Genomic DNA, 25,114 nt, shown 5'->3' on the forward strand with positions numbered 1-25,114 from the left:
CACCTGTGATCACAGGTTGAACAAATGAGTCAAAACTTCATGTCATGAAACTTGTTCAAGGAGTGGTTTATTATTATTGAACAAACAAAATCACATCAATATATTTCCACATAGGTCATAGTAAGAAAAATTAGTTTGGAAAAAAAATAAAAATGTCTCACAGTCAGGCGTCAGTCCCTGTCTTACCAGAATGATTCCCTTTTATTTCCACATTTAACATGTGAATACCCCAAGTAAACTGATGGCCTTTCCAGAGGCTTTTCACATCACATGCATTACTGTTAGTCAAGTTTCTTTTGATAGTAACAATATCAGTTACATTTAATTTGATTATCTGAAGGTAAAATACCACAAAGAAGTATATAAACTCAATTCAACAATATTGCAGAAAATTGTTTCACCTTTGAGGAAAAACAAAAGTGCTTTGTAAAAAAAAAACAAAAAAACTTCATAAACAAGGCACAAATGGAAAAGGAAAAGTCTGAAGCTGTCTGAACTCTTTCACAGAAAGTTTTCCTTTAAAACCCATCCATGTATTCCCCCCTGGTTCTTTCTCAGCACCGTTTCCAAGACCGAGCTGAGTGTTCCCACTTTGTGGGAAAGAAATTTAATGAATATCCTCTTTATTAGGATAAAAGATCCCTTTGACATTAAAGCTGTTGCGTCTGTTTTTTTTCCCTGCTTCGTCTTGTTCCGTATCACAGACACGCAATGTGAAAAATAAATAAATCAGCTGTTTGTTTTTTTAAGAACTGCTTTCACTGCTTTTCCCTTTTCCCCGACAGAACAATCAAACTACACTCATGGTCAACTTCTACAAAAATATACACGGCAACTTAAAAGACCTGCACAACAAGTTTAGCACGATTTGTTCCACTGCACATTAAAAAGAAAAAAAACAAGTCAAGTGCACTGCCAGGGCACACGTTCACATCAAAAAAGGGAGGAGCTCTCTGGTGGTTTGCATGTTTTTTTTTTCCGGGGTACATCGGTTTCCTCCCACAGTCCAAAAACATGCATTTGAAGCTATTTAGTGAATGTAAATGTGTCGTAGTTTGACATGCGGGTGTGTGATTGTCTGTGTTTGCCCTGGTGGATTGATGGAGTCAGCCATGTGATCAGATAAAGACATATACAAGCCGGACAGACAGGCACTTAATGTCACTCTGAAGGAATATCGAAGGAGCATGAGAAGAGTTTGAGCGGTCATAATGTAATGGCTGACATGTAAAACACACAGAAATCTTTTGACTCCTTTGTTCCCAGTATGTGTTCATGTAGTAACGTGACTCCTTTTCCAGTAAGAAGCTGTAGCTGTGATAAAATGGAGCTGGTACTGTAGTGGTGATCAGATTCATTCTGTCAGTTTTCTTCTGGAGAAACTAGTTTGAATGTTTCTGTTCTTTCAGCTGAGTTTCAGGAGAAGAACAGCACCTAGAATCATATCCATTCTTGGGGAAAATAGTTTAAAAATTAGGTGGAGTTGTGCAAACAACTGCTAAGTATTCAATTAAAAAAAACAACCTTGATTCCTCTCGTTTCCCTTTGGGACGATATAAAGAACAGAAGCTTTCGGTGTCTTTTAGAAATCCTGCTGCATTCCTGAGACGAGGCCTCAAAACAGCTGAGAGAAGAGCAGGAGCTAGTTGACTCTGACTGCATCCTCACCGTTGATGGTCACAAAACCTGCGCACACACACACACACACACACACACACAGTATTAAAGCAGTGCACCTCATGCAGACGTGTTGTGTCTGGCTTGGTGTGTGTGACTCACGCGGTCGGATCTGGATCGGCCAGATGAGGATGGAGCAGAGAGCCAGCGCTGCCATGGCCGCCACGCCGCCGGTCACGATGACCATGATGTAGTGATAAAACCAGACGCAGGCGGAGCAGCACGCCACGGTGCTGACACACACACACACACACACGGACATCATGTTGAGTCAAGAATACACATAAAATTGTGTGTGTGTGTGTGTGTGTGTGTGTGTGTGTGTGTGTGTGTGTGTGTGTGTGTGTGTGTGTGTGTGCTCACTGGCAGGGGTGCAGGGCCTGGATGACCATCACGGCGACTCCGTTGGCCAGCTTGTCGGTGAAGCTCATGGCGCCGTACACAAACGCTCCGCTTTGCTGCGGACGGAAGCAGAGGCGAGGGTGAGGTCAAGACGCCGGCCGTCCCCGTCCCCCCCCCCCCGCCGCACGCTCATGTCTCACCGTCTGATCGCCGATCAGCTCCGCGGTCATGGCGAGGGAGATGACCAGGATGGTGGCGGAGCCGGCGCCCAGCAGCGCGGCGGCGGCGTAGACCGCCTGGCCCATCTGGACGTCCAGCAGCGCCCAGTAGGAGAAGGCCATGATGAGCAGCAGGCCCACGAAGTACGTCATCTGGAGGGCAAAGGTCAGCCCCGAGAGAAGGTCAGACTGTCGCTCTGTGGCAAGTTTACATGTTCTTCCTGTGCGTGTTCTCCAGTTTCCTTTGCTTGGTGATTCTGCTAAAAACATTCATCAAAAAGAAAGGTGTATGTGGAATAAAGGAGCACTTACACTTTTCCCAATGAATTTACTGAGAGGCTTCATGATGAAAGAAAACAGGAAGCCGCTGACGTACATCACCAAGGGGATGGTGGCGATGAATTTCTGTTGGAGGAAGAACAAACAGATGAAAGACAGAACTGAGAGCAGAGACGGCAGAGAGCTGGAGGATGCTGGTCTGAATGGAATGAAGCTGAGCAGGAGGAGGAGGAGGAGGAGGAGGAGGAGGAGGAGGAGGAGGAGGAAGAGGAGGAAGAGCAGGAGGAGGAGGAGGAGCAGGAGGAAGAGCAGGAGGAGGAGGAGGAGCAGGAGGAAGAGGAGGAGCAGGAGGAGGAGGAGGAAGAGGAGGAAGAGCAGGAGGAGGAGGAGGAGCAGGAGGAAGAGGAGGAGCAGGAGGAGGAGGAGCAGGAAGAGGAGGAGGAGGAGGAGGAGGAGGAGGAGGCGCCACCTTGTGCAGCCCCAGAGTGTTGAGGAGATACATGGAGATGTACGTTTGAGACAGGTTGACGATCAGCCTGGTGGACATGTAGAGTAGCGCCACCTGCAGACACACACAGGAACACGCCTGTTAGCCAAACACACACACACACAGACTGACACACACACACAGACAGACACACACACACAGACACACACACAGACACACACAGGGGAGCTGGAGGAACCCCACCTGGTAGAAGGAAGGCTGCCTCAGCCAGCACTTCCACTGCAGCAGGTACGAGGAGGAACCAGTGCGAGGCAGCAGAGGCCTGTTCTCCCCTTCCTCCTCATCCTCATCCTCCTCCTCCTCATCCTCCGCCCTTCGTCCTGCTTCGCTCCTCTTCTCTGTGGTGCTCAGGTGAAATATGATGGAGAAGACGGCGCCGATTCCCAAGACGATGAATGAGAGATTCTGAAATCCGCCGGAGCAAAGTGTGTGTTCGTCACATGTAGAAAACAAAGTCTGGGACAAACCCAGTTCTCATCTGCTGTCCTCACCCTGAAGATGGGGATGTCGACCGGTCCCAGCGTGCCGCTCAGCGGGTCGTCGTCCTCCCCCGCCTGGACGTGGAACAGCAGGTACGCCACCGCGTACACGGCGATGTTGGCGATGACCGTGAAGGCATATCTGGACACAGCGGAGAGCAGGCTCGGGTTCAGCACCGGCGGGTCACACCGCATCGCCGGCGGTGTGGCCGAACGCACCTGTACGCCGTGAGCTCCACCTTGGCGTGCTCGCAGGCGACCAGCTCCGGGATGAGCGACAGGTGGGAGATCTGCGTGGCGGCCCAGCCGAACTGGAAGATCACGATGAACGGCGCGAAGTAGACCAGGCTGGCCCACTGCGGGGTGAGGCCGTCGCAGCCCAGGCACTGGTTGAAGATGAAGGCAAAGGACAGAACCACGCTCAGCGTACCTGCAGCACACACACACACACACACACACACACACGGGTTAAAAAAAAAAAAAAAGGTTACAAACTGGCTGGAATTTGCTGCAATACATCAAATAGTTCAGCGATCATCACCATCAAGCAGGACGTAGCGGCTGTGAGGCAGTCCGGCTGGAGGAAGCTTCTGTCACTGAAAAAGCGGCGTGTGAGTGATTCAGCTGTCAGCTCCTCCACTTATTTTAGTCAACCGCTCACTCAATCAGCAGCCGCTCGCTCGCTCACTATTTATGGACAACGTCAAGTGTTTTCTGTGATTTCGATACAAAGAGCTGAACTTCCTCCGATTAGTTTTAGGAACATTTCCTCCTAAATCATCTCCCAACAGACCAGGCCAACAAGAGAGGCTTTGGTAGAAAGTGGCTTCCCTGCAAAGGTCTTGAAGATATCATTTTTCCTTCATAAACATCCATTACTCTGAGATATTTTTCTCCTTGATCTCGGCTGTTTCCCAGGTTTGTACTTGGAGTCATGTTTGTTCCGTTTTCATGTCTGTTATGAAAGTTCCATATTAATAAAGCATTGTTCTTTTTTTTTTTTTAAGAGAAATTTACATTTATTCCTTTTGCAAAAAAAACTTTAAACCCTAATTGCCCACAAAAAATAACAAATTCAATACCATGCCATCTTCAAAACACTGTGGAAATACAATTAACCATCAATACAATCTGTTAATGAAACTCTCCAATCTGCAGTCAATAAATCAGAAAAAATGAAGCTTTTTAAAGAAAAAAATACAACCTCTATCTCTCATTTTTGGACTATGTGGATTATCCAAATCATATATATTTAATATAATCATGCATACATATTTTTCCATAAGTCAGTCTTTTTTTATTTTCTCTTCCATTGCTGTCTACTGATTTGTGTCCTTGTGTCGCTCGTCCTGTTAACTGATGTGTGCGTACCAATAGATGAATGACTGACGGCTGTCACTAAGACCACAGATGTTGTTGTTTGCATATTGAAACTGTTTTTGTCTGATAGTGTGTCTTTTGAAAATGGAAATAAACAGATCTGGGGGAAGAAAAGAAAAAACACAAAGCTTAAAAAGAAAAAAAAAAAAAGGATAATCATCGGCAGTACTGTGTGTACGTTTTTAAACCGGTGTCATTAAAAATGGTGCTGCTGCAAAGGTAAACAGCTCTGAAGCCAAACAGTCACATGTCATAGGGCGTGCCATCTCTAAAGAAGCAGCACTGCCAGTTCTGTCTGATTGCGGTGCCACTTTGAAATCCAACTCCCTGATCAGACAGACAGCTGCTAAAACATCCTGAGAGTCCATCTTCTCCTGAGATCCAGACAGCACCAAGTTAATAACAGCCGCATTGGTTCAGGAGCATCACAGACTTGATGACTTCCTGCACCGTCTGTGGCGGCGAGATGGAGGCTGGCACGGCCGCCGATCGATCACGGGATGCACGACCACATTCTCAGAACAGGTTTTTCAGTGAGCGGTGCAGCAGGCATTCTGCAGAACTGAAGCAGGAAGTGAGATTTGCTTTCATGGAGGGGAAATCCAGAGTTAAAGCAAGCAATAATACTCAGGGCAGTTTGTTAGCTGCTTGAGTGTCAACATCAACTAGATCTGTTCATCTCTGCAGGACCACGACGCCTGAATCCTGCAGAGAAAGCTGTGTTTCATCAAGACCCTTCAACAAACTGAACCCTCGACCATTCAGTCGCAGACACGAGACAACTGTCACCACGCAGAAACGACACTTTTCTTTGTTGCTACTGTCAGCAGGAAAGACCACAGTTCACCAGCGCCGTCCTGAACTGAAACATCCTCTGAGCTCTGAGCAGGACGACGCCCGGACGAAGCATGAAAGCTCAAATATCCCATCACCCAGTTAACACTGAAACACCGCAGACGTGAAGAGATGTGGCTTTCTGATTCTGATCACATGTGCTCTGTTCTCTATAAAACTTTATTTCCGACGCAGGAGAGTGATCGCAGACTGGGTTGCCTGTCGGCAATTTCAGGAATAAAAGACAAGATCTGTTCTGGACATTTCAGGTTGATGAATAACTACAAACACGAGGAGTCATACATCTTTTCAATCAAAGACAGCGATATTATCGTGGATCCAGCCTGCTGGGCAAGGCGATACAATCGGTACAGACTGGGAGCCTGTCTGGACGTCAACTTTTTCCAAGTGTAGACAACGTTTTCCTGGTGTTTTGGGCGTCCGCTTCCATCGCAGCCACTCAAAACTGTTTTTTTGAAAACAACTTTCTGAAAACAGTGTGGTCAAGGGTCAAACTCGGGGTCCCACAGTGCCAACCTGTCAGAAGCAGAGTTTTGGGGGGTTTGCAGCTGGAGCAGTGGTCAGCATGTTTGCATGTGAACGGTTCAATGGTCGCTTCAGCAGCATTTAAAATCAAACATCACTGTTTAAGACTGAGATTAAAACCTAAAATAACTCCTAACACAATCATTTTCAGCGACTGTTTGAAATACTTGGAATTAAATGTGAACCATTTTGACTGTTATTTGAAGTCTCTCTTGTCCTCCAGTTTTGTGCATTATTTTTAGGATACAAGTAAAAGTCCTCTTGGTCTTGGATTGCCACTACAGGCAGAGATACTTTATATATCTTGTCTGTTGGGGAAAAAGCTTTATCTGGCACTTTTTCAAACAGTCATCAGAAAACAGTGCTGCAGCATTTCAGGATCACCTGAGTAAATGTTTCAAAGGTCACCACAGATCAACGACGGACTCTTCCCAGCAGGAAAAGACAAACAGACATGATGTGATTCTAAAATAAACCATGAATTGAAGCAAGATGACCTGGAAGATATATCAAACAACCACAACGTGACACAAAAAGAGAAAAATAACCTCAAAATGAGTTTTCATTCACGTATTTCGGATGTGTGTGGAGTTACTGCTCACTGTTACTGGGCAGTAAAGTGGAGCTGCTGTGTCAGGCTGTTTTCTCTCAGACTCACCTACTAAATGCCACGTCTTCCTCCTCCCATAGTTTCCACAGCCAGACGATTTGTCAGACTCGTAGCCGATGAGAGGCGTACAGATGGCATCGGCGATCTGCCCGATCAGCAGCAGCAAACCTGGGAGACAGGAAGACACACACAGTTCGGTGTTTAAATTCAGCTTTGCTGAAATTAGAAAAGGAGTGAGACACGAAGATCATCAAAATCACAACACTTGACCCACATGCAGTTCCAGAACTTCTCTCAAATATACCCTTTGAAGCAAACAAAGAGCTTTTACAAAGGCACTTAAAAATAAATAATTAAAAAGAACAGTAATACTATATCAGCATCAGATTTTGTTAACATCTTCTGTGACTGTAAGTTTTATGTGATGATGGATGGGTGGATGGGTGGATGGATGGATGGATGGATGGATGGATGGATGGATACCTGCATTGGTGTTCTGGAATCCCAGCACTGAGTGGTAGAAGACCAGCAGGTAGGTGAACCACATGGAGGCACACAGATCATTCAGAAAGTGTCCGGTTGCATATCCCAGCTTCTTGAGGGCTGGTAAGGACTGCGTTTCATCAGACATCTCGACTGTTTGAAGGCAACTCACAGCTTCGATTCCCTTTTACTGCTCACCCTGATCTTTTTTTGTGTGAGGATATGATGCAAACCGATTGCTCAAAGACGTGGGTTTGCTTCCTCTTCTCGCGAGTTGCTGTATTTAAATACAGCAGCCTTCAATCTGCAGCTTCCTCTCAGTCAAGTGACTGAGTAGTAATGTAGTGGTGACATAAATCAGCGGGAGCTCCCGATCAGCACTGACACGGAAACAAAAAACGAAAGTTTCTCTTCGTTTTACCACCACGGATTCCCTTTCAATCCCGCTCTCATCCGCGAGCCAAACATCACAGTTCCAAAATTAGAAGTGTCCGTGACTGGAGATACATATAAAAAACTGAGGAAAAACCCTACAAACTACAGAAGAAAAAAAAACCTTTTAAGAAAGCCTAGTTTAAAAAGCTAAAAGAGACGACCCGCACACAGAGGCGCACACCTGGACACTGTAAACAAACTGGGGACGCGGCCGGCACGCATGACGTCACGGTCATGTGAGCGGGCTGGAGCACAGAGATCAATACATAGAGCCGTCACGTGGGCCGTTCTCCCAGCAGCTCACTGCGCTGGAGTGACGCGGAGGACGCAGCGTCGAGGTTTGTAGGTCTATGCTGAAACAGCGACGCTCCTCTCGGCCATTATCGCGAGAAATCGTTTAACCGTGAACTTCACGTGACAACCACAACCCACAACAGCTGAATTCATTGATGTCGCTACGCATACATAAGTACACACACACACGAGCGCGCGCGTTATTAGTAATATATAATAAAAATAATAACAATAGTGGTACGGTAGTAGTAATAATAACATCATTATAATATTATTATATTATATTATATTATATTATATTATATTATATTATATTATGTTATATTATATTATATTATATTATATTATATTATATTATATTATATGATATTATGTTATATTATATTATATTATATTATATTATTAGCAATATAATCATGTTGCTTCAGCTCGGTGTCAGACCTGAGTTGGACTCCTGGCAGTCTGCTGCTGCCTGCAGTGCCAGTCGAGTGGATTCCTTCCTGAATAAATACAGGGGTGAGAGGACACTTGTAAACTCATCGTTCAGGAACAGTTTCTGCTGCTCGGGCATCGGCTGGGTCAGGCTCCAACACCCGGTAGCTCAGGAGATATCTCACAGTTGTGTTGTCATCTTCATAACTGGACCAGATGATTATTTTGAAACCCCGCTCATAAACTTCTTCCTTTTCTTGAATGGGACAATCTGTTCATCTGCAGCAAGCTCCTCACTCTTTAAGATATTTTTCACCATTAAGAGACAATCTACTCATGGCTGGATCCTGTGTTCCTGCTTGTTATTGAAGAGTGGGGCATTCTTGATGTTTTCCTGTATATTCAGATTCATGGTGTTTGCCAACGTGATGTATTTATAATGCAGGATGCTTGTAATAAAAAAAAAAAACCTGTTAAGTTTGACATCAACAGCCTTCATATTAAATTGGTAAATGTTTTTAGATGTACTGTTAGGCTCCCTTCTTCCCCACAACAGTAAAGGTCTGATCCCTCCTCCGATCACTCGTGACGAAGATCCCAAGAATGTCACAGATTTTGGTGAATCACAGTACACTGGCGTTCTCCTTGGTCTCAGCGCTCCAGTTTCCTCCCACTGTTCAAAAACATGCATGCGAGGTAAACTGGTGACCCTAAACTGGCCCTGGGTGCGAGTGTGTGTCTGTCTCCGTTTGCCCTCTGATGGACTGTTGCACTGTTATATGGACACTGAATAAATAAGTGTATATCCACCTGATGATTTGGAAATTACATCAATCCATTGAGCTTAATCAGTGAGATCAACCCGGAGGGACCACCTTATTCCACCAACCCCTCAAATAAAATATAAAGCCCTGTTTATTAAAAAATATTTTTGGTTGTTTATTTTAATGGAGTTACCCAACGTTCCATCCTTCAACCCCAAGAGAAAGAGGAAAAAAAAAAAAAAAGGAAAATCTAGAAGTTATTTTTTAAAAAATTACATTTTCAGAAACACACTAGAAGCTACAAAACACAATTTTTTTAACAACTCAAAAAAAAAAAGTTCAAAATGGATCACAGTCCATTTGAGTTACAAAAGAAAACCGGGAGAAAGCAGTGATTTTACATAAACATCTTTAAAACGTCTGATTCTGGTGGTGATGAAGTCTTGAGAAATACGCCGCCCTCATTAGAAACGGAGCGGGCCGCCCGGCGGCGGCGCGCTGCTCCCAGCGGCCCACTGGGAACGAAATCATCCTGCAGCATGTGTGACAGCCGCATCTTCCAGTTCCTGTGTGATGAGCTCCAGAGAAGTGTACAGCAGGTCTGTATCTGTGTTTTTCCAACGAGGGGTCCAAGAGTCTCATTGCATTTCATGCTTTTGTAAGAAGAATAAAACAAAAAACAAAACAAAACAAAAAAAAAAAAAACGGAATCATCCAGTCTGTCAGTGAAGCAGATAGATCCATTTGTCATTCCATTAGCTTTTTACAGTCTAGAAACTGTTGCTTTCTGGTCACGTCTTCACCCACGGGGCTGTGGTGTGTTGTTTCAGTTCTATCATGACCAGAAATACACAGAGGGTCCGCCGCCGGTGCAGCCGGCGCTCAAACTGAGGCGGGACGACGTCAGCGGATCGGCCCGGCAGGGGGCGGGACTTCCAGTAGCACGGGGGGGGGGGGGGCTTAGAGAGAAGGTTGGATGAAAAGAAAGAAAGAAAAAAAAAAGCACTAGATCAGGGGTGTCAAACATGCAGCCCGTGGGCCAAAAACGGCCCGTAGGGTGACATTCCTTGCAAAATGTAAAAAAAAAAAAAAAAAAAAAGACAGAAAGAAAAAGAACTCAGAGTTTTCAGTGAAAATAACCGCGTTTCCTAATGGCCTCGAGTTACCTGAATGAAGTAGCTTTAACATGGAAGCTCTTCTATGAAGTGTGCAGCTGAGAAACAGACAGGATTTCACACGGCGAGACAACTAAAGCACAAAGTCAAGTCACTCGTTGCATTTCCCCTCGCAACTCAGTGTTCTGCAACCGGAGGCATCCATAAAATATGCTGTGGTGTTGGAAATGCAGCTATTTTTTTCCTCAAGAACTTTCAGGCTGAGCACTTTTTTTCTTTTTTTAGCAGATGGTTTACATAAAAAAAAAAAAAAGTTCCTGTTATTTAAAGGTTAAGGTGAAATCAGTGTACTGAACTGGCCCACCTGAGGAGAAAGGAGGCTGAGTGTGGCCCAACTGAGTTTGACACCCCGGGACTAGAGAGACCAAAGGAAAAAAAAAAAAGAAAGAAGAAGAGCGATGGTGCAGAAAAGTGAGCGAGCAATCCTTCTCTCTCTGATTTTCACTTGTGCCTCTGGAGAGCTTTTCTCTTTCTCCTCTTGAAGAAACAGCAGCACCTGAAACGAACACAATGTCATCAACGCAGGTCAAGAAGATCGTTTGTTGGGAAAAAAAAATCTGAGTTTGAATGGGAGAAGAGAAAAAAACCCAATGGAAACGTGAAACAATAGTGCTGAAAGACTCTCCATAAGAATACAGCTTTCCACACCGATCCGTGAACTCACTTGGTATCATCGGCCACTTCAACCTCTGTGTTCGCTGTGATTGGTGCATTCGAGTGTCCTGCAGTCGGGTCGTCGGTGTTCAATTCCCCGTTAGTTGAACTCATGACCTGGAGGACAGACAGGGGGGAGAAGCACGGCTGTGAAGACGGAGGTACACACACAATCCACACAATTTATCCAGGCTTAAAGCTGAGGTACGGCACGGCTATGCCCAACACGCACGCACGCACGCACTGAAGAGCTACATTCAAAAGCCTTTGGTAGAATGTCTTCTGTGGAAGTTCTAAAAATGTCTGATCTGTGTAAAACAATCCTTTGTTTGAAAGAGATCGGTGACTGCAAGGTGGCAGCAAGCAGGTTAGTTCTGGGTATTAAACCGTGGTTCTTTTATGGTGCTGACCGAAATGCTACCATATGACAAAGCATCAAAGGAAGTCTTGCAGTTGGATGGGAGGTTCTGGTATCCAGGAGCTAATCACATGACCACGCTGTGATTACACTGCTGGTGATCGGCTGGGGTGTGACACATGAGTGAGACATGCTGGAAAATAGTTCAGTGGTTTTGCGTTTCAGTGTCAAAAGGCCAAAGCCGGAAAATAATACTCAACATTTGTCAACATAACATTGTTTTTTTTGTTAGAATTGACTAAGTGATCACTGAGGAAGCGGCGCCGGAGTGAAGGCGTCACTCGTGGCTTTGAGCGTTTCTGAACGACACCCAGCCCTCGGTAAGAATGTGACTGGGCGACATTAGTACTGCACGGCATGACTGGTGGGAGGTCGGCAACGGGAAGAGAGCTGAAGCACGGCATCGCTGTGAGAGCGCACCGCCACTGGGTGGCGCAATACGTGGCAGGAAGCTGGAAACTGTCCAGTTTACAAAGATCCACGGTGAGGTGACATTAAATTATCATTGAAGTCTCTTCATCTGAACGGACTGAATGAGGAAACAGTCTGCTGCACGGATCTGAGGAGACTTCCAATCTGAAGATCCAAGAGAAATGATTTTGTTCTGCTGATTGATGGAAATTTCAACAGAGCAAAGTAGGGGTGTCCCGATCCGATATTGATATCGGATATCGGCCCGATATCAGCCAAAAAACGAGTATCGGGTTTGATCGGATTGAATCTAAAATCTCTGATATAAGCGCTCGTTAAGCTGTCCATTTTCTGCTGTAGCACTTCTATCCAGAGGGGACTCTGGTTCACATTCTCAAACAGTAGGAGCCAGTCTGAAGCTGGAGCTGTGAACTATGAGGTTTGAGCAGTTGGACAGTATTGTGGTGTTTATGTTGTTTTCATCCTCGCCTTCAGTTGTTCCACCATTTACTGACAGTAAAAAATAGCTAGGGTTGCACCGATATCGATACTGGTATCGGCAGTGGCCCCGATACCGCACTAAAACGCTGGTATCGGTATCGGCGAGTACTAACAAATAACACGCCAATGCCATTTTCCGACTTTCATATTGCACTTGAACGCATCGCCGTGTGAATTCATTCTTCGACATTCGCGCTGTGTGATCTGTGTTCAGCGAATGATAGCCATGATTTTACATCCCAGTGAGGATGCAGGACTTGTTACAGAGCGTGGATCTGAGTCTGAAGAGCAGAAAAGGAGTTTTATTAGTATCATGAGTAGGGGTGGGACGAGACACAAATTCCACGAGACGAGATGTCCCAGGAGATTGAGTCTACGAGATCGAGATGAGACCGGGGGCGGGGGGCAGAGTAGTGCTCACACGGAGCGTCAGGGCGCCCCTTGTATGGCCACGGCGCCCTCCCCTGTATACTAGTTCGCCTATTCCCATTCAAACCGCGGCGCACAGACGTCGCCATGACTGCATTTGCACTTCCTGCCACTAGGTGCGCTGTTTGCATGTTCAACCTTATTTTACACAGACACCACAGAGGAAGAAGGGCGCCACAGCCGCTGCAGGCTCTCTCTGCATGCTGTTAGAAAAAGAGTGTGAGCCGGTAAGACGTGGTAAAATGTTCATTGATGCGATGCACCGTTTTTTCAATAAAAGAGAAGAACTGAACAACCGTTTCCGCACATTTTCTTTACATCGTATCAATTAAACTGTATGACAAGTAGTTTGTGTACTCAAAAGACCAAGATTCCTTGAGCAGAACATGCGCAGAACAATATTTCATGTCCCTTTCGACCGGGTTTTAAAACATGAATATGAGCATATTCAGGGTTTTGCACGTGTTTATATGGCTGTGCGGCATGTAATGTATCATTCCGTCAATATTCCAGTTACTAAAGAGTTATTGCCTGCATATAAACGTACTCAATCTCGCGGCATTCGATCTCGCGAGATCTCGTGACACGAGATTTCGTCCCATCCCTAACCATGAGTCTTTGTGAGATGAAGCTGGTCTCCAGCCGCAGGAGCAGACTGAGTCTGGAGTTTAACTGAGTTCCCCGGTGAAGTCAGGAAAGCAGCCGGGCTCCAGGAGGAAGTCCGGCGGAGCGGCGAGCGGCTGAGGCGGCAGCAGGAGCTAACTGGAGGTACAGGTCCAGGCTGACTGCCACATTCCACATAATGTGTGTCGTTGCGCTCTGCCGTCCGCAGTAAATACGTTGCTTTTTTAATCAATCAGCATCGTTACACATCCTCTGCGCTGCACTTTCTGTATGAACCGCGCAGCCGCGGTCGTCAGGAGGCTGCAGTGTGGCGTGTCCCGGTCGATGGTAACATAAAGAGGCTGTAGTGCAACCACTGGAACACAAGCTGCTGAAAAACAACAAAGGAGGAGGATCCCACAATGGCGTTGCTTAATTCGCCTTATTATTTAATTACGGATTTACTTTTGTAGGATCTTTGATGTAGTTCTTATTTTTTAACCGGTATGTTGAGTTCTGTGAGTTCCTATGTTTTCAAGTAACCTGAATGCACCGCTGTGGCGTGAGTGGCTGGGAGGGAGCAGGGGGCGGGGCCAGGAAGCCAGCATGTGTGCGCGTGTTGGAAAAACGGAGAGAGAGCCGCCTCTCAGCTGTTTTTTTCTTAAGACTGTTGTTTTGAGACCCGGTTCGGAAGTGGTGGATGGATGGATGGATGATGGAGCGATGGATGTTTTGCTGTAGTGTTGCCGTGGTTACAACCACAGTAAGTTCTGAAGCTTAATAAACTAGCATTAAGAATCCAACTCATCTTCCTTTCATGCTGCTGGATGTTACATTATCACACTCCAGTGCGTCTTGTGGCCCAAAAAATACGGTATGTAGTAAACGGGGAGGACAGACACAAGGAGAAGGAGGAAAAACCCCACGTGGTGGCCGAGGCAGAGGACGTGACAGTTCCTGACAATTAGAAGAAGCGTGGTATCGGTATCGATCGGCCGATGCTACACAGCCAGGTATCGGAATTGGTATTGGCGACCAAAAAATGGTATCGGTGCAACCCTAAAAATAACTGAAGAGGACTGGAATTGTTTGCACTTTAAAAGTATAATTTGGTTTTATTGGAGTTATTTAGGCTATTTTTCCAGCATATTCTAATGTATTTATTTTCTTATTTTATTCAACTGTAGAGCACTGCAGGTATTATGTTGAAGGTTAAAATGTTTGTAACCAATCGGTTAATAATAAATGGGTCAGTTTTTCTCATCCCTACTGCTGCTGACTGTTGTTCTCTGTGTAACATCACTTGATCAAGCCTTTTCCAACATTCCACATTAAAAAATAAGTAATAAAGTATGTATGATTCGCGGTGACATCGCATCGGACCAATATGGGTATCGGCCAAAACTCAAGGCTGCAATATCGGCATCGTATCGGAAGTGAAAAAGTTGTATCGGGAAATCCCTAGAGCAAAGAAATGTTTAACACTGAAGCAGAAGTGAAGAAAGAACAACAGCCACTGCTGTTGGCTTTACTTGTAATTTAAATAGAACTGCTCAGTGTGTGTTGTCAGACGGAGTGTGTGTACCTGGTTTTTGATCGGCGGCGCTCTCTCTCTGTTGCTGATGTGAAGCGGCGTTTCGCTGGGCACCGGACCGATCGGAGTGGGCTAAACACACACAACACACAGGTCAGTATGGGAGAGAGGCTGGAGGGAAACGCACAACTCAAACGTTCACACCGTCAACAACTCAATGAAAATCACACAATTATGATGAGTTCAACAGCTTAAAGGGCAGATAGTTAAATACTCAACCCTACCGAGTAGGACAGTCTAAAAAAATTACTTTTATGACGAGAGTATCTCATATTGTGCAATTGTACTAATTTGTTTTCATATTTCGAAGCAAATAAGAATCAAGTAGCAAATTAATTGTTCAACTATTAAATAGCAAATAATAAAAACAGTGTGTGACAATGGAAACCTCAAAACTTCACCCAGGCGACATCAATGTACAGCAACTCAGGGGATGATTGATTTACTATGATTAGTTTGAAAGTGGTCGACAAAAGCCTGTTGATGACAAGTGGTGTGAAAAACTGCATCTTTTGATGACAGAAATATGAGGAAGCAGAAGCCAGTTGTCAGTGTTTTGTGACTTTAACTCTGAATCAATAAGTGTTTTACTGACATTCATTTACACAGTTTGGAGTGTTTGCATGTAACGTTTGTCCTTTGAAATGACTCCAATACTGCCGATATTTATGTTCCTCACATCTGAATGTGTTTGAATCTGGTGCTTGTCAGTTCAGTGTGCTCACAATACAGACTTGACTGTTGCAAAAAAAAACAAAAAAAACAACAACCTTCAAGGGAATTATTTGGAATGAATGTTTTCCATCGATTGTGGCACTAACCAGTGGCTTTCCAGTCCAATCATACTGGTAGTCAAAGATGTATCCGTTCCTGTCGAAAAGGTCCGTGAAGAGCTTCCTTAGATAGTCGTAGTCTGGTTTCTCGAAGAAGTCCAGTCGGCGCACATACCGCAGATAGGTGGCCATCTCTTCTGTTACACACAAACACACACAATACACACAGTCAGACAGGCATTAGAAAACACCGGGTGTGCAGGAAGCACCGTCTTGACGAGGTTTACCTGGGAAACTCTCACAGAGGACCTCTATCGGTGTGTCTCTCTTTGTGTCTCCGATCTTCTGATACCGCTCTTTCAAGGTGTCAGCCTGACAGGGACAAAGAAAATGAGTCACAACGTGTTTAGAGAAGGTTGTAATTCCCCGGAGCGTGAGGCCTCACCTTCAGTCCCTGCCAGGGCAGGCTGCCTCGCAGGAAGTACATGAACATGTGGCCCAGAGCTTCCAGGTCGTCCCGCCGGCTTTGTTCTGGAGAGAAAACGAAACAGAAAAGAAGCAGAAGCTTAAATCAGAAGGCCACATTAGAGGTGACGAACACAAACTCACACCAGCTATAAGGGTTCAACACTTTACACTCTGAGCAGGTTTTCTGTCTTTATTGTGTTTTTCACATTCCTGTAACTGCTGCACAGCGAAATGCCCTTCAACGAACAAATACTAACGCTGAAGCTCAGTCTGCAAGCATGACACATAAAGTTTAATTAACGCCAGTTCACTGTTCTAAGAACAAAAGAAACCTTACTCTGCTATTTGAAACGTTTCCCTTAAATACACTGAGCGCAGTGTGAACCACCTGAAGCCTTTAGTCACATTCTTCGAGCTGCTACATGGGATTTAAGTGCTGCTCCAGCGCTCTGCTCGGTGGAGCTCTCTGGAGGTCAGCGTCTCGCGTCCCCACGCCGTGCGCTCCGGCTAAACTTATCCCATTAACTTCCTGAAGCCTTTAAACCTTCAAACTGACTGGAGTGGAGGCATAACTTCCAAGGTCGCCCGTGGTGGCGATAAGCTGCGTTATCTTCTGCGAGCGGGCGGGATGAAAGCTGGGACCGAGTCAACCTTGCCTGGGCGAGGCGAGCTAGCGCGGCTAGCAGCAGCGGCTGCCAATCTACGCAGACCGATATATAAATGTGTGGGCTGATGCAGCTGTGACGCAGCCTGCATGCTGCCTGGTTTTTATCTTCTGAATGAACATTTTGACAAACTGAAGTGGTGCAGGAAGACAAAACATCTGTTTCTGATACTGCTGCTTTATAAGGACGGCCTACACCTCGGGTGCTGCAGGACGATTTATCTTTAATGACACACAGTTCATGATACGAGTTCAACTCCGCCCTTCATGATGCCTGCTGTGGTGAGAGCGACAGCTACAAGCGAGCACAAAGGACAAAAACCAGCTGTCTACGGCTAGATCCACTCGCTCTCACCACAACATCTCTCTTACATTTATCATGCTTATTTACCGACGGTGCTGGACAGCTTGAACAACCTCTGAGGGATCCCAATCCCGCACCGCGCAGCACGAGACACACATTGAGACGATACTGTAGCATTCATCAAAGACTTACAAATAACTGCAGGCAACACACAAGCGCCCGCATACGTGCCATATCAATTAATAGATTGCCCATCCGTGTGTTCGACTGGCTCACAGCTCAATAGCAACGTTGTTTTCTGCTGCTTTCACCCCCGGGGCGTGGGTTAAATTTACCGCTCCTCTTACGTCAGCAACAGCAAACAAATCAATTTAAACAAGAAGGAGAAAGAACATGGCTACAAAAACTGAAGAGATTTGGGTAGGAAAAAATAACAGAGAGGTGAATCTCATGTGGTGTGTCTAATGAAGTGGCTGGAGAGTGTGAGTGTGTGTGTGTGTGTGTGTGTGTGTGTGTGTGTGTGTGTGTGTGTGTGTGTGTGTGTGAGTGAGTGTGTGTTAAGCATCCACGCCATGATGCGCACGCAGAATTCACTGAAGGACGTTTTGCGGCGCCAAGTCAAATAAACTGAACTGCAGGAGCTAATCTGCGGTTTTAGGAGGACCAGCACAGCTCAATCCCTGAAAGACAATACAGATTTAAACTCTACACCCACCGCAATTACACACCGGCTATCTGCTTTTAACTCCGGCTGACTGTTCCAGGCTTCGGTGCATCTGGGCCAGGATACACGGAATAAATCGGTTATATAATCACGGTGTAAATTACAGGGCTGCAACTCCCAAAAACAAAAAGCTGTCTAAATTTAGCAAAGCCCTCGTTCCGTCTTTAGATTGTTTTGTTTCAGAGCAACTCCAAAACTAAACCCCTCTAATCTTAGTTAAGCTCTTCCCAACTAAAGCTATTTATGACATGGGCGAAATTCTCTTCAATTTGCACGTCCCGGTCGGTCTCACCTTTTCCTAGATGCGTGTTGATGCTCATGTATCTGGCGGTTCCGGTCAGACTCTTGTGTTCCCTGTACGGGATGTGTTTCTTCGTCTCGGGATCGATGTACTCCTTCGCCAGGCCGAAGTCGATGATGTGGATGGTGTGCTGCCGCTTGGAGCCGGGCCGGCCCACCAGGAAGTTCTCCGGCTTCACATCCCTGTAGATCAGGCTTCTGGTGTGGACAAACTCCATCCGAGTGATCTAAAAAAAAAAAAAAAGTAATAGGACAAGCCAGTGCTCAAAAAATGTGAAGAGAAGAAGTCTGGGTAAAAGTCTGGAAAAGAGAGTAAGTTTACCAGCTGTATGGCTATCATGAGAACGGTCTTTAAAGAGAAGGTTCTGTCACAGAGGTCAAACAGATCTTCTAAGCTGGGTCCCAGCAGCTCCAGCACCATGGCATTGTATTTTCCACACGGTCCAAAGTAAAACACCTGTGGCACGCCATCTAGGAGGAAGGAAGGAGAAAACAAAAACACACAATTATTTTATGGCAACTTCTCTCTGGTGCATGTGTAAACGCTTAACATGTCAAAAAGTGTGGATTTTAAATAAAGTGAGCCATGTCTGGTATGGACTCAGATTTCTCTGGTGATCAGTGGGAAAACTGGACGATGTGGAAGTCACTGACTCCACACAGCGGGGCTAAACAAGTCATCTCGAGTGAGGCGGGATCAATAAAGAAGAAGTTCAATGGCATATGAGTAACTGTAAAAAAATAAATAAATAAAGAGCCAAACTGCTGTTTATGACCAACACATAAAGCTTATCTGGAGACAGAACATGCTTCACCTTTCAAATGAAGAGGAAACAGCTCATAAAAGTTTAAATGTCATTCAGCTTCACACACACAAACTGGATCTCATGCTGTATTCACGAACTTCAAAGCCACAATTTAGAATTTCATGCAGTGTTTTAACTTTTAGTGATTCAAGTTGTTCCAGCTTTTCAAGCCGTTTTACCTGTTAGCTATATGACCTTTATCACAGCAGTTTTAGCAATAATCGTACCTCACAATGTTTCCCCTTTTAAGTGGTTTTATCGGTTTTAACCTTTTTACTTTTCTCTAGCTGCTTCATGTGGTTTCAGCTGCTTTCAATACGACTTTTTTTTTTGGTAGTTTTTTGCAGTTTTTCTCATTGTTGGTAGTGAAAGACAGCCTGTCCGTGTGGAATGAAGCGGGATTCCAGTCGTGCACAGATTAGGCCATTAGATTTCTAAATTCAAGCTGCAGCTCATTAGAATCTAATCCAACCTTTCATATCCCGCCTTTCCTCATAACCAGTGTTGATCTGAACCCTGACCCCGTCAAAACACTGTCCCGTTACACAAAAACAGGCTGATAAACGCCGCTGTGATAAAACCTGAAACAATAAAACCCAGTCTGACCTGCACTTCCTAGCTGCTTGTAGAAGCGATACTCTAGGTGCAGCTGTGGCGCCCGGGACTTGATTGGCTCCTGCAAACAACACATTTGGAAAGAGGAATGATTCATTAATTTTTATGAGTAGTGAAAGTCGCTAAAAAAAATAAATCCATGACAGTTAAAGTGTGAGAAACATCTGCTTGAGACAGTATTGCTACACTCTAATCTGAGATGTAGATTTACTCCATTGAAACAACATTAAATGCATCAGAGACACAGAAAACTGAGATGAAGGTTCAGGTTTATTAAAAGCTATAATCACTGATGGAAATCTCTCAGGTGTCGTGGCGTTGCTCAGTCAAAACTTGAATTTAGCAGAACATCTGAGGGTAGACGTGAAGATGGAAGTCCGCAGATGTCTTTAATCATATCTGAGCCTCACAGGATGTCTCTGAGATTAACTGACAAAGTCCAGGTATTATCAGGCTTTCAGGGAACGGCCCCGAGAGATTCAGAGTCGGAACTGCTGCCATAAGTCATCCAGCTGAACACATCCTGATGGTAAACCTGATGGATAAAGGTTGGGCTCTCAATTAAAAAACAAAAAGAAAAGAGAAAACATTTTACCAGTTTGATAGCCACATATTCATTGGTGTACAGGTTCTTTCCCAGTCGCAGCTCTCCGAAGTTCCCACAGCCGATCTTCTTCCCCACTCGGAAGTTCGGTCCGACCATCAGAACCCCGGAGTTGGAGCCGGTTCCCCGGCCGCTGTGCCCCGACCTGCTGCCCGTCTTTCCAGGCATCCTCTTCCCCTCCTCTGACTCCCCCTTTGCTACCACCCCACCTCCTCCTCCTCCTCCACCGCCTCCTCCTCCTCCTCCAACTCCTCGCTTGTCAAAGTCCATCAGTTTGTGGTAGCCTGGTCGCTCCACGGTTAAGCCGATTCCATGCAACTACACAGACCACCAAAACGACAGCCTTGCGGCTCAGGGACGAGGAGCTGACCGGGCTGAGCGCTCTGACTGTCTGCAGGGCGGAGACTGATCCAGGTGCAGCCGAGATGACTTCAGATGAAGATCGAGATGTTATTGAGGGTAAACTGAATGCCACTGATGATGGGAGCAGACCTGTGTAAAGGTTTGCTTTTGTTCTGCGTTTTCTGGGAGGAGGGATGATCAAATAAATCCATGCAAAAATATATTTGGCCAGCAATGGAATCAATCATTTCAGACCCCCTTGCAGGGGCCAGAGGTGATGCGAAAGGTCACTGGCCTGATCTATCAATATGCTCGGCTAGCCATATGCTAGCATGTTATATGAAAGAGGGAAGCTCCAGTAGCTTCAGGGTCACATGGAGGAATCCAGCATGGCAACCAGTGAGCGACTGGAGCTCTTCTTCCTCTCTTATTTTAATAATGGTGCGATGCTACTGGAGTCTGATGCACGGCCATCGGTCTGAGGTAGACGGCTGTGATGGCTGGAGCTTTACAGCCACTCCACGTCCCGCAGCAGATGGCCCCGTCACAACAAAGATGAAGCGTTTTCCTCCTCAGCACAGAATAACGTTTGGCAACACCTGAGAAGACAGAGATAAAGAAAATCAATACCTTTAGTGAATTCAATGCTACTTGTAGACAGTAATTTCATCTGCCAGCAATGGGTGACAATCAGCAGTTTAGGCAGGATGTGGAAAACACATTTTACAAGACGGGACAAGACCAGTGGACAGATAGTTATTCCACAAAAAAATAAATCAGCCTGTATTAAGCAACGGTTTGTCACTGGCACTCAGGTTGTGTTGAATGATGATCTGAAGAGATGCAGTGAGAGTAACCTGTGGCTCTAATACATAAGACATACAGCATTAAATTAAAAAAAAAAAATCTATCTTGTAATCACTGTCTTTATGAATGTGATTAAATCTGAACACCATGACGTCCACTTTACTAGAAAAGTGCATTATAGCTCCAAAACTCATGCATGAGAATGATTTGTTCAGAGAGTGACAGCATGAGGAAGACAAGCTGCTGGTGAATCTGGTTGTTCTGCTCCTGATACTTCAGAAGGTGGGAGGAGAGCAGGTCGGTGGGCATTTCTCAGACATTACTTGACAACAGAATGCTGATTTATCTTTCTTTTTTTCTTGGCTGTCCTTGGAAGTCTCAGGATAGGCGTCCAGTCTGCGGCCTTGCAGTCCCCAAGCGGGACGGAAACGGCAGGTTCAACGTGTTTTCTGTATGCAGTCTTCCTGTCTGTTTCCTCTCCAGACCATAGAAGGACAGCTGGTTAATCTGAGCTTCTCTCTGGTACTTCTGAAGGAAGCACACTGTTGTTTACCTTCTATACCTATCAATACTGCTTCCTGCTGAAGCTCACAGGCGACTCAGCAACTTGTCTGCTTGATCCACTGGTGCTGGTGTAACAAGTTGCACGATGTTAAAGTTTGGAGAAAAGAGGTCCACAGCAGTCCCAGTCAGCATCAGAGACATGGAAGTGAAGCTGCTCTCTAGTCTGAGGCGCAGCTGGACGACTAACATGGACGAGTAACAATGTTGAACAAAACGGGTGACAGCCGTGTGTCTACACGCCTCGTCTGTGCACAGTTGACTTGTCTAAATAAATAAAATACTCATAAAATTCAGCACAGTATTGAAAACATTCTCTCCTACATCTATTCCGTGCACTAAAACCAACGGGAAGCCTTTAATCCCAACCTTTAACAACTATTTGGGATTTGAAATGGGTGCAGCACCCTGGAGGTTCACATTTATCGTGCTGGCACGCCATATTCAGGCTCAGCAGACTCCATTAACCTCCTCAAGCCTCCACTTTTGACAGAGTTAAGTGGAAGCAGATCGTGCGAGTCACCGGTGTGGTGGGCAGTTATCCTCATGCAGGTTAATATACAAATACTTGGGTTGAGGACGTTGTGTATTGCTCTCATGGAGTGATTACTTGACGGTTGTTTTTTTTGTTTCATAACTGACACAGCCTACATGCTATCTTGTTTTCATTCACTTGACAAACTGCGATGTTTTAGTTTAGAGAGATGTCTTCCAGCTGAGCACACAGATGTTTACGTCGGTCCTGTTGTTTGAAGGTGGATGTTTGTCCTGACTAGTGGTGGGCGGCTGCATCACAGGTAATCAGTGCCTTTCCTTATTCACAAATAAAACACAAACCAAGTAATAATTTTGTGGCCGACTGGTGAAGGGACAGAGGCTGAACTGTGAAATCACACATGTCCCATGTTGTTAGCACACAGCAAGCTCCACAAGAGGTCTGAGGACAGACACGCTGTAAAAAGAACACTTTCCAAACGTAACCTCATACTGAAGAACCCCATCAGATCATTTAAACTTTGAAGTTTTTCCTTTGTGGTGGTGCAGAGTATGTGTATTGAAAAGGTCTACATTACAAAACCACATGATTACTATAAAAAATGACTACAATCGTAACATAAAATAAATTTCAATCTTGCAAAATACAGTGAAGTGTTCCCAAAAGTTCTCCAGTAGCTGTTGCATTATGCATGTTTTTACAAACTCACACTGACGGCATGAGTTTGAGGTCAATCCTAGTTACAAGGTAGATAGCTTTCATGGCAGCGTCACCGATATCTCAGCGGTGTGTCCACTACTCAGAAAAGTTGTGTTTACTTATAATTTTTCACCATTTTCTTGGTGATTTGACAGACCGAACTGGGGCCTCTTGAGGGCCGGGTTTGACCCGCGGATCTTATGTTTGACACCCCTGTTTAAGACTGACACTTCTCCTTGTCTGTCAATGGCTTCTTTGTTTTTGCCACAGTAACCACAATTTAATCAGCAGGGATCAATAAAGCATTCACTTAGTATGGGATTGATCATCCACTGGCTGATTTAGTGCTTGTAAACCCACACGTCAATCTAATCAGTGTTCATGCACACTGGACACTTTACTCTGTCATTTGGAAATAATTCAATCAGATTACAGGGCAGCTCGTCTCGAAGCAAACACTTACAGCCCCTCGATCGTGTTTTTTAATCGACTCCATTTATCAGCATGTACTTCAGTCTCTGCTGTTACTCGTTGCTCACTTCTTCAAGCCGTCTCCCCAGTATCGCGAACTTCAAAGCAGAAACAACACAGACCGAACGTGTCGCTTTGTCTGAAAGTTGCGAAAGCTGTCATTGTTTTACTTTTATGGCTGAAAGTTTTCTCAGAGGGGAGGGAGACCACAGCAGTTGGTGCTAACACAGCTAACGCTACGCGACAATACTGCCACAGAACCGTCTTAAAATAGATATAACTGCACACATAGTGATAAGATGAGTTCACACGGCGCGCGTTGGGCTGCGATGTCCATGTTTAATACCGTGCAACAAGAAAATAATGCGGTGTGAACGACATAGGTAGCACAGGAAGTTAGGTTTAGGCCACAGTAGTTGGTGTCTCTGGCCTCTGTAGCTGCTCACTGTTAGCCTCCATCAAACGTTCAGCTACAGCTCGTCAAAAGTCGGAGCGTCGAGTGGAGAGACTCGCCGTCGGATGATATCGCGACAGTAATATCGGGCGAAATAAACGCCGTCTGCTGCGTGTTGTGCTCTTAAAAAGACTCAAGAGTGACATGAGATGACGCTGGCTAAGCCGCTAGCCGACCAGCTACATGTAGCCACTGTTGGCTAACGCTGAATTCGTGTCCATTCATACTGTCATCCGCAAACGCGAGCTCGTGCCGCCGAGCCGGCCGTGTGGAGTCTAAATCCAGAGCGTGGATTACCTGCGAGGCCGGGCCGCTTCTCCTTTCCACTGATCTTCTCGTTTTTCCGCGACCGGTTTGGCTGCTCATCTCTTCTTCTGTGTGGATGTTTGGCTCACCAGCTGAACAGCCTCGGCGGAGACAGAACGGCACTTTGCGTAACTGCGGCGGCTCGCGACGCAGGAAGCGGAGGCGGCGCACGCACACGGCGTTGGAGAATACACACACAAACACACGCACGCGTCCAGACGTGCGGAAAAGTTCGACTGAAGTCCTGCTGGCATTTCTTCAAGTCTCCCAACGGTGCTTTGACTTTAACTCAACACTTTTATTTCAAGAAGAAACTGGGAAAAATAGTTGGATAACAATTTAGTTACAGATAATAAATAATGGTAGAATAATTATTCATTATCATAATTATACAGTAAATACACAATAATTTAGAATTTAATTGAAAATTAAAACTCTTAACACTTTCCAGCCACCTGTTTTCAGAAAGTATTTCTTTTGTTTGCCATTATAATTAGGATTAGTTTCTCCCTCAGGCCAGTCACAACACAGATATTCTACCTCAGATGTGTTTTTCTGGAATAATTGAATCTTGGGGCAATGACAAAAACTACTTATCTGGTCCAGAGAAGTTGGTTTTATTGAACTGCACTAATAATCCTTATTATGGTCACA

General features: G+C 45.3%; 2 protein-coding genes across 3 annotated transcripts; both read right to left on the minus strand.

Annotated features, from left to right (window-relative positions):
- Window positions 1-42: 42 nt before the first annotated feature.
- On the minus strand, window positions 43-7,961 carry LOC115405757 (major facilitator superfamily domain-containing protein 12). Its single transcript, XM_030115461.1, has 11 exons — window positions 7,357-7,961; window positions 6,922-7,041; window positions 3,723-3,933; window positions 3,516-3,645; window positions 3,208-3,429; window positions 2,986-3,078; window positions 2,550-2,642; window positions 2,220-2,390; window positions 2,041-2,135; window positions 1,780-1,910; window positions 43-1,686 (listed from the first exon to the last, which is right to left on the minus strand). The coding sequence occupies exons 1-11, from the start codon at window positions 7,502-7,504 to the stop codon at window positions 1,643-1,645; spliced, it is 1,458 nt and encodes a 485-aa protein (XP_029971321.1). The 5' UTR covers window positions 7,505-7,961; the 3' UTR covers window positions 43-1,642.
- Window positions 7,962-9,889: 1,928 nt separating this feature from the next.
- LOC115405761 (casein kinase I) lies at window positions 9,890-24,570 on the minus strand. Of its 2 annotated transcripts, XM_030115466.1 has the most exons (11): window positions 24,452-24,570; window positions 20,316-21,265; window positions 19,712-19,781; window positions 18,622-18,770; window positions 18,292-18,526; window positions 16,285-16,370; window positions 16,127-16,211; window positions 15,888-16,036; window positions 15,058-15,138; window positions 11,121-11,227; window positions 9,890-10,952 (listed from the first exon to the last, which is right to left on the minus strand). In XM_030115466.1, exons 2-11 carry the CDS (start codon window positions 20,592-20,594, stop codon window positions 10,898-10,900), a joined length of 1,296 nt encoding a protein of 431 aa, XP_029971326.1. In that variant the 5' UTR covers window positions 20,595-21,265; window positions 24,452-24,570; the 3' UTR covers window positions 9,890-10,897. The 2 variants fall into 2 exon arrangements, with proteins under 2 accessions (XP_029971326.1, XP_029971327.1); XM_030115467.1 differs by lacking the exon at window positions 24,452-24,570 and having other exon boundaries at window positions 15,888-16,033; window positions 20,316-20,516.
- Between the last annotated feature and the right edge of the window lie 544 nt (window positions 24,571-25,114).

The sequence above is a fragment of the Salarias fasciatus genome, chromosome 18 (genome assembly GCF_902148845.1).
Source record: "Salarias fasciatus chromosome 18, fSalaFa1.1, whole genome shotgun sequence".
Lineage (NCBI taxonomy): Eukaryota > Metazoa > Chordata > Actinopteri > Blenniiformes > Blenniidae > Salarias > Salarias fasciatus.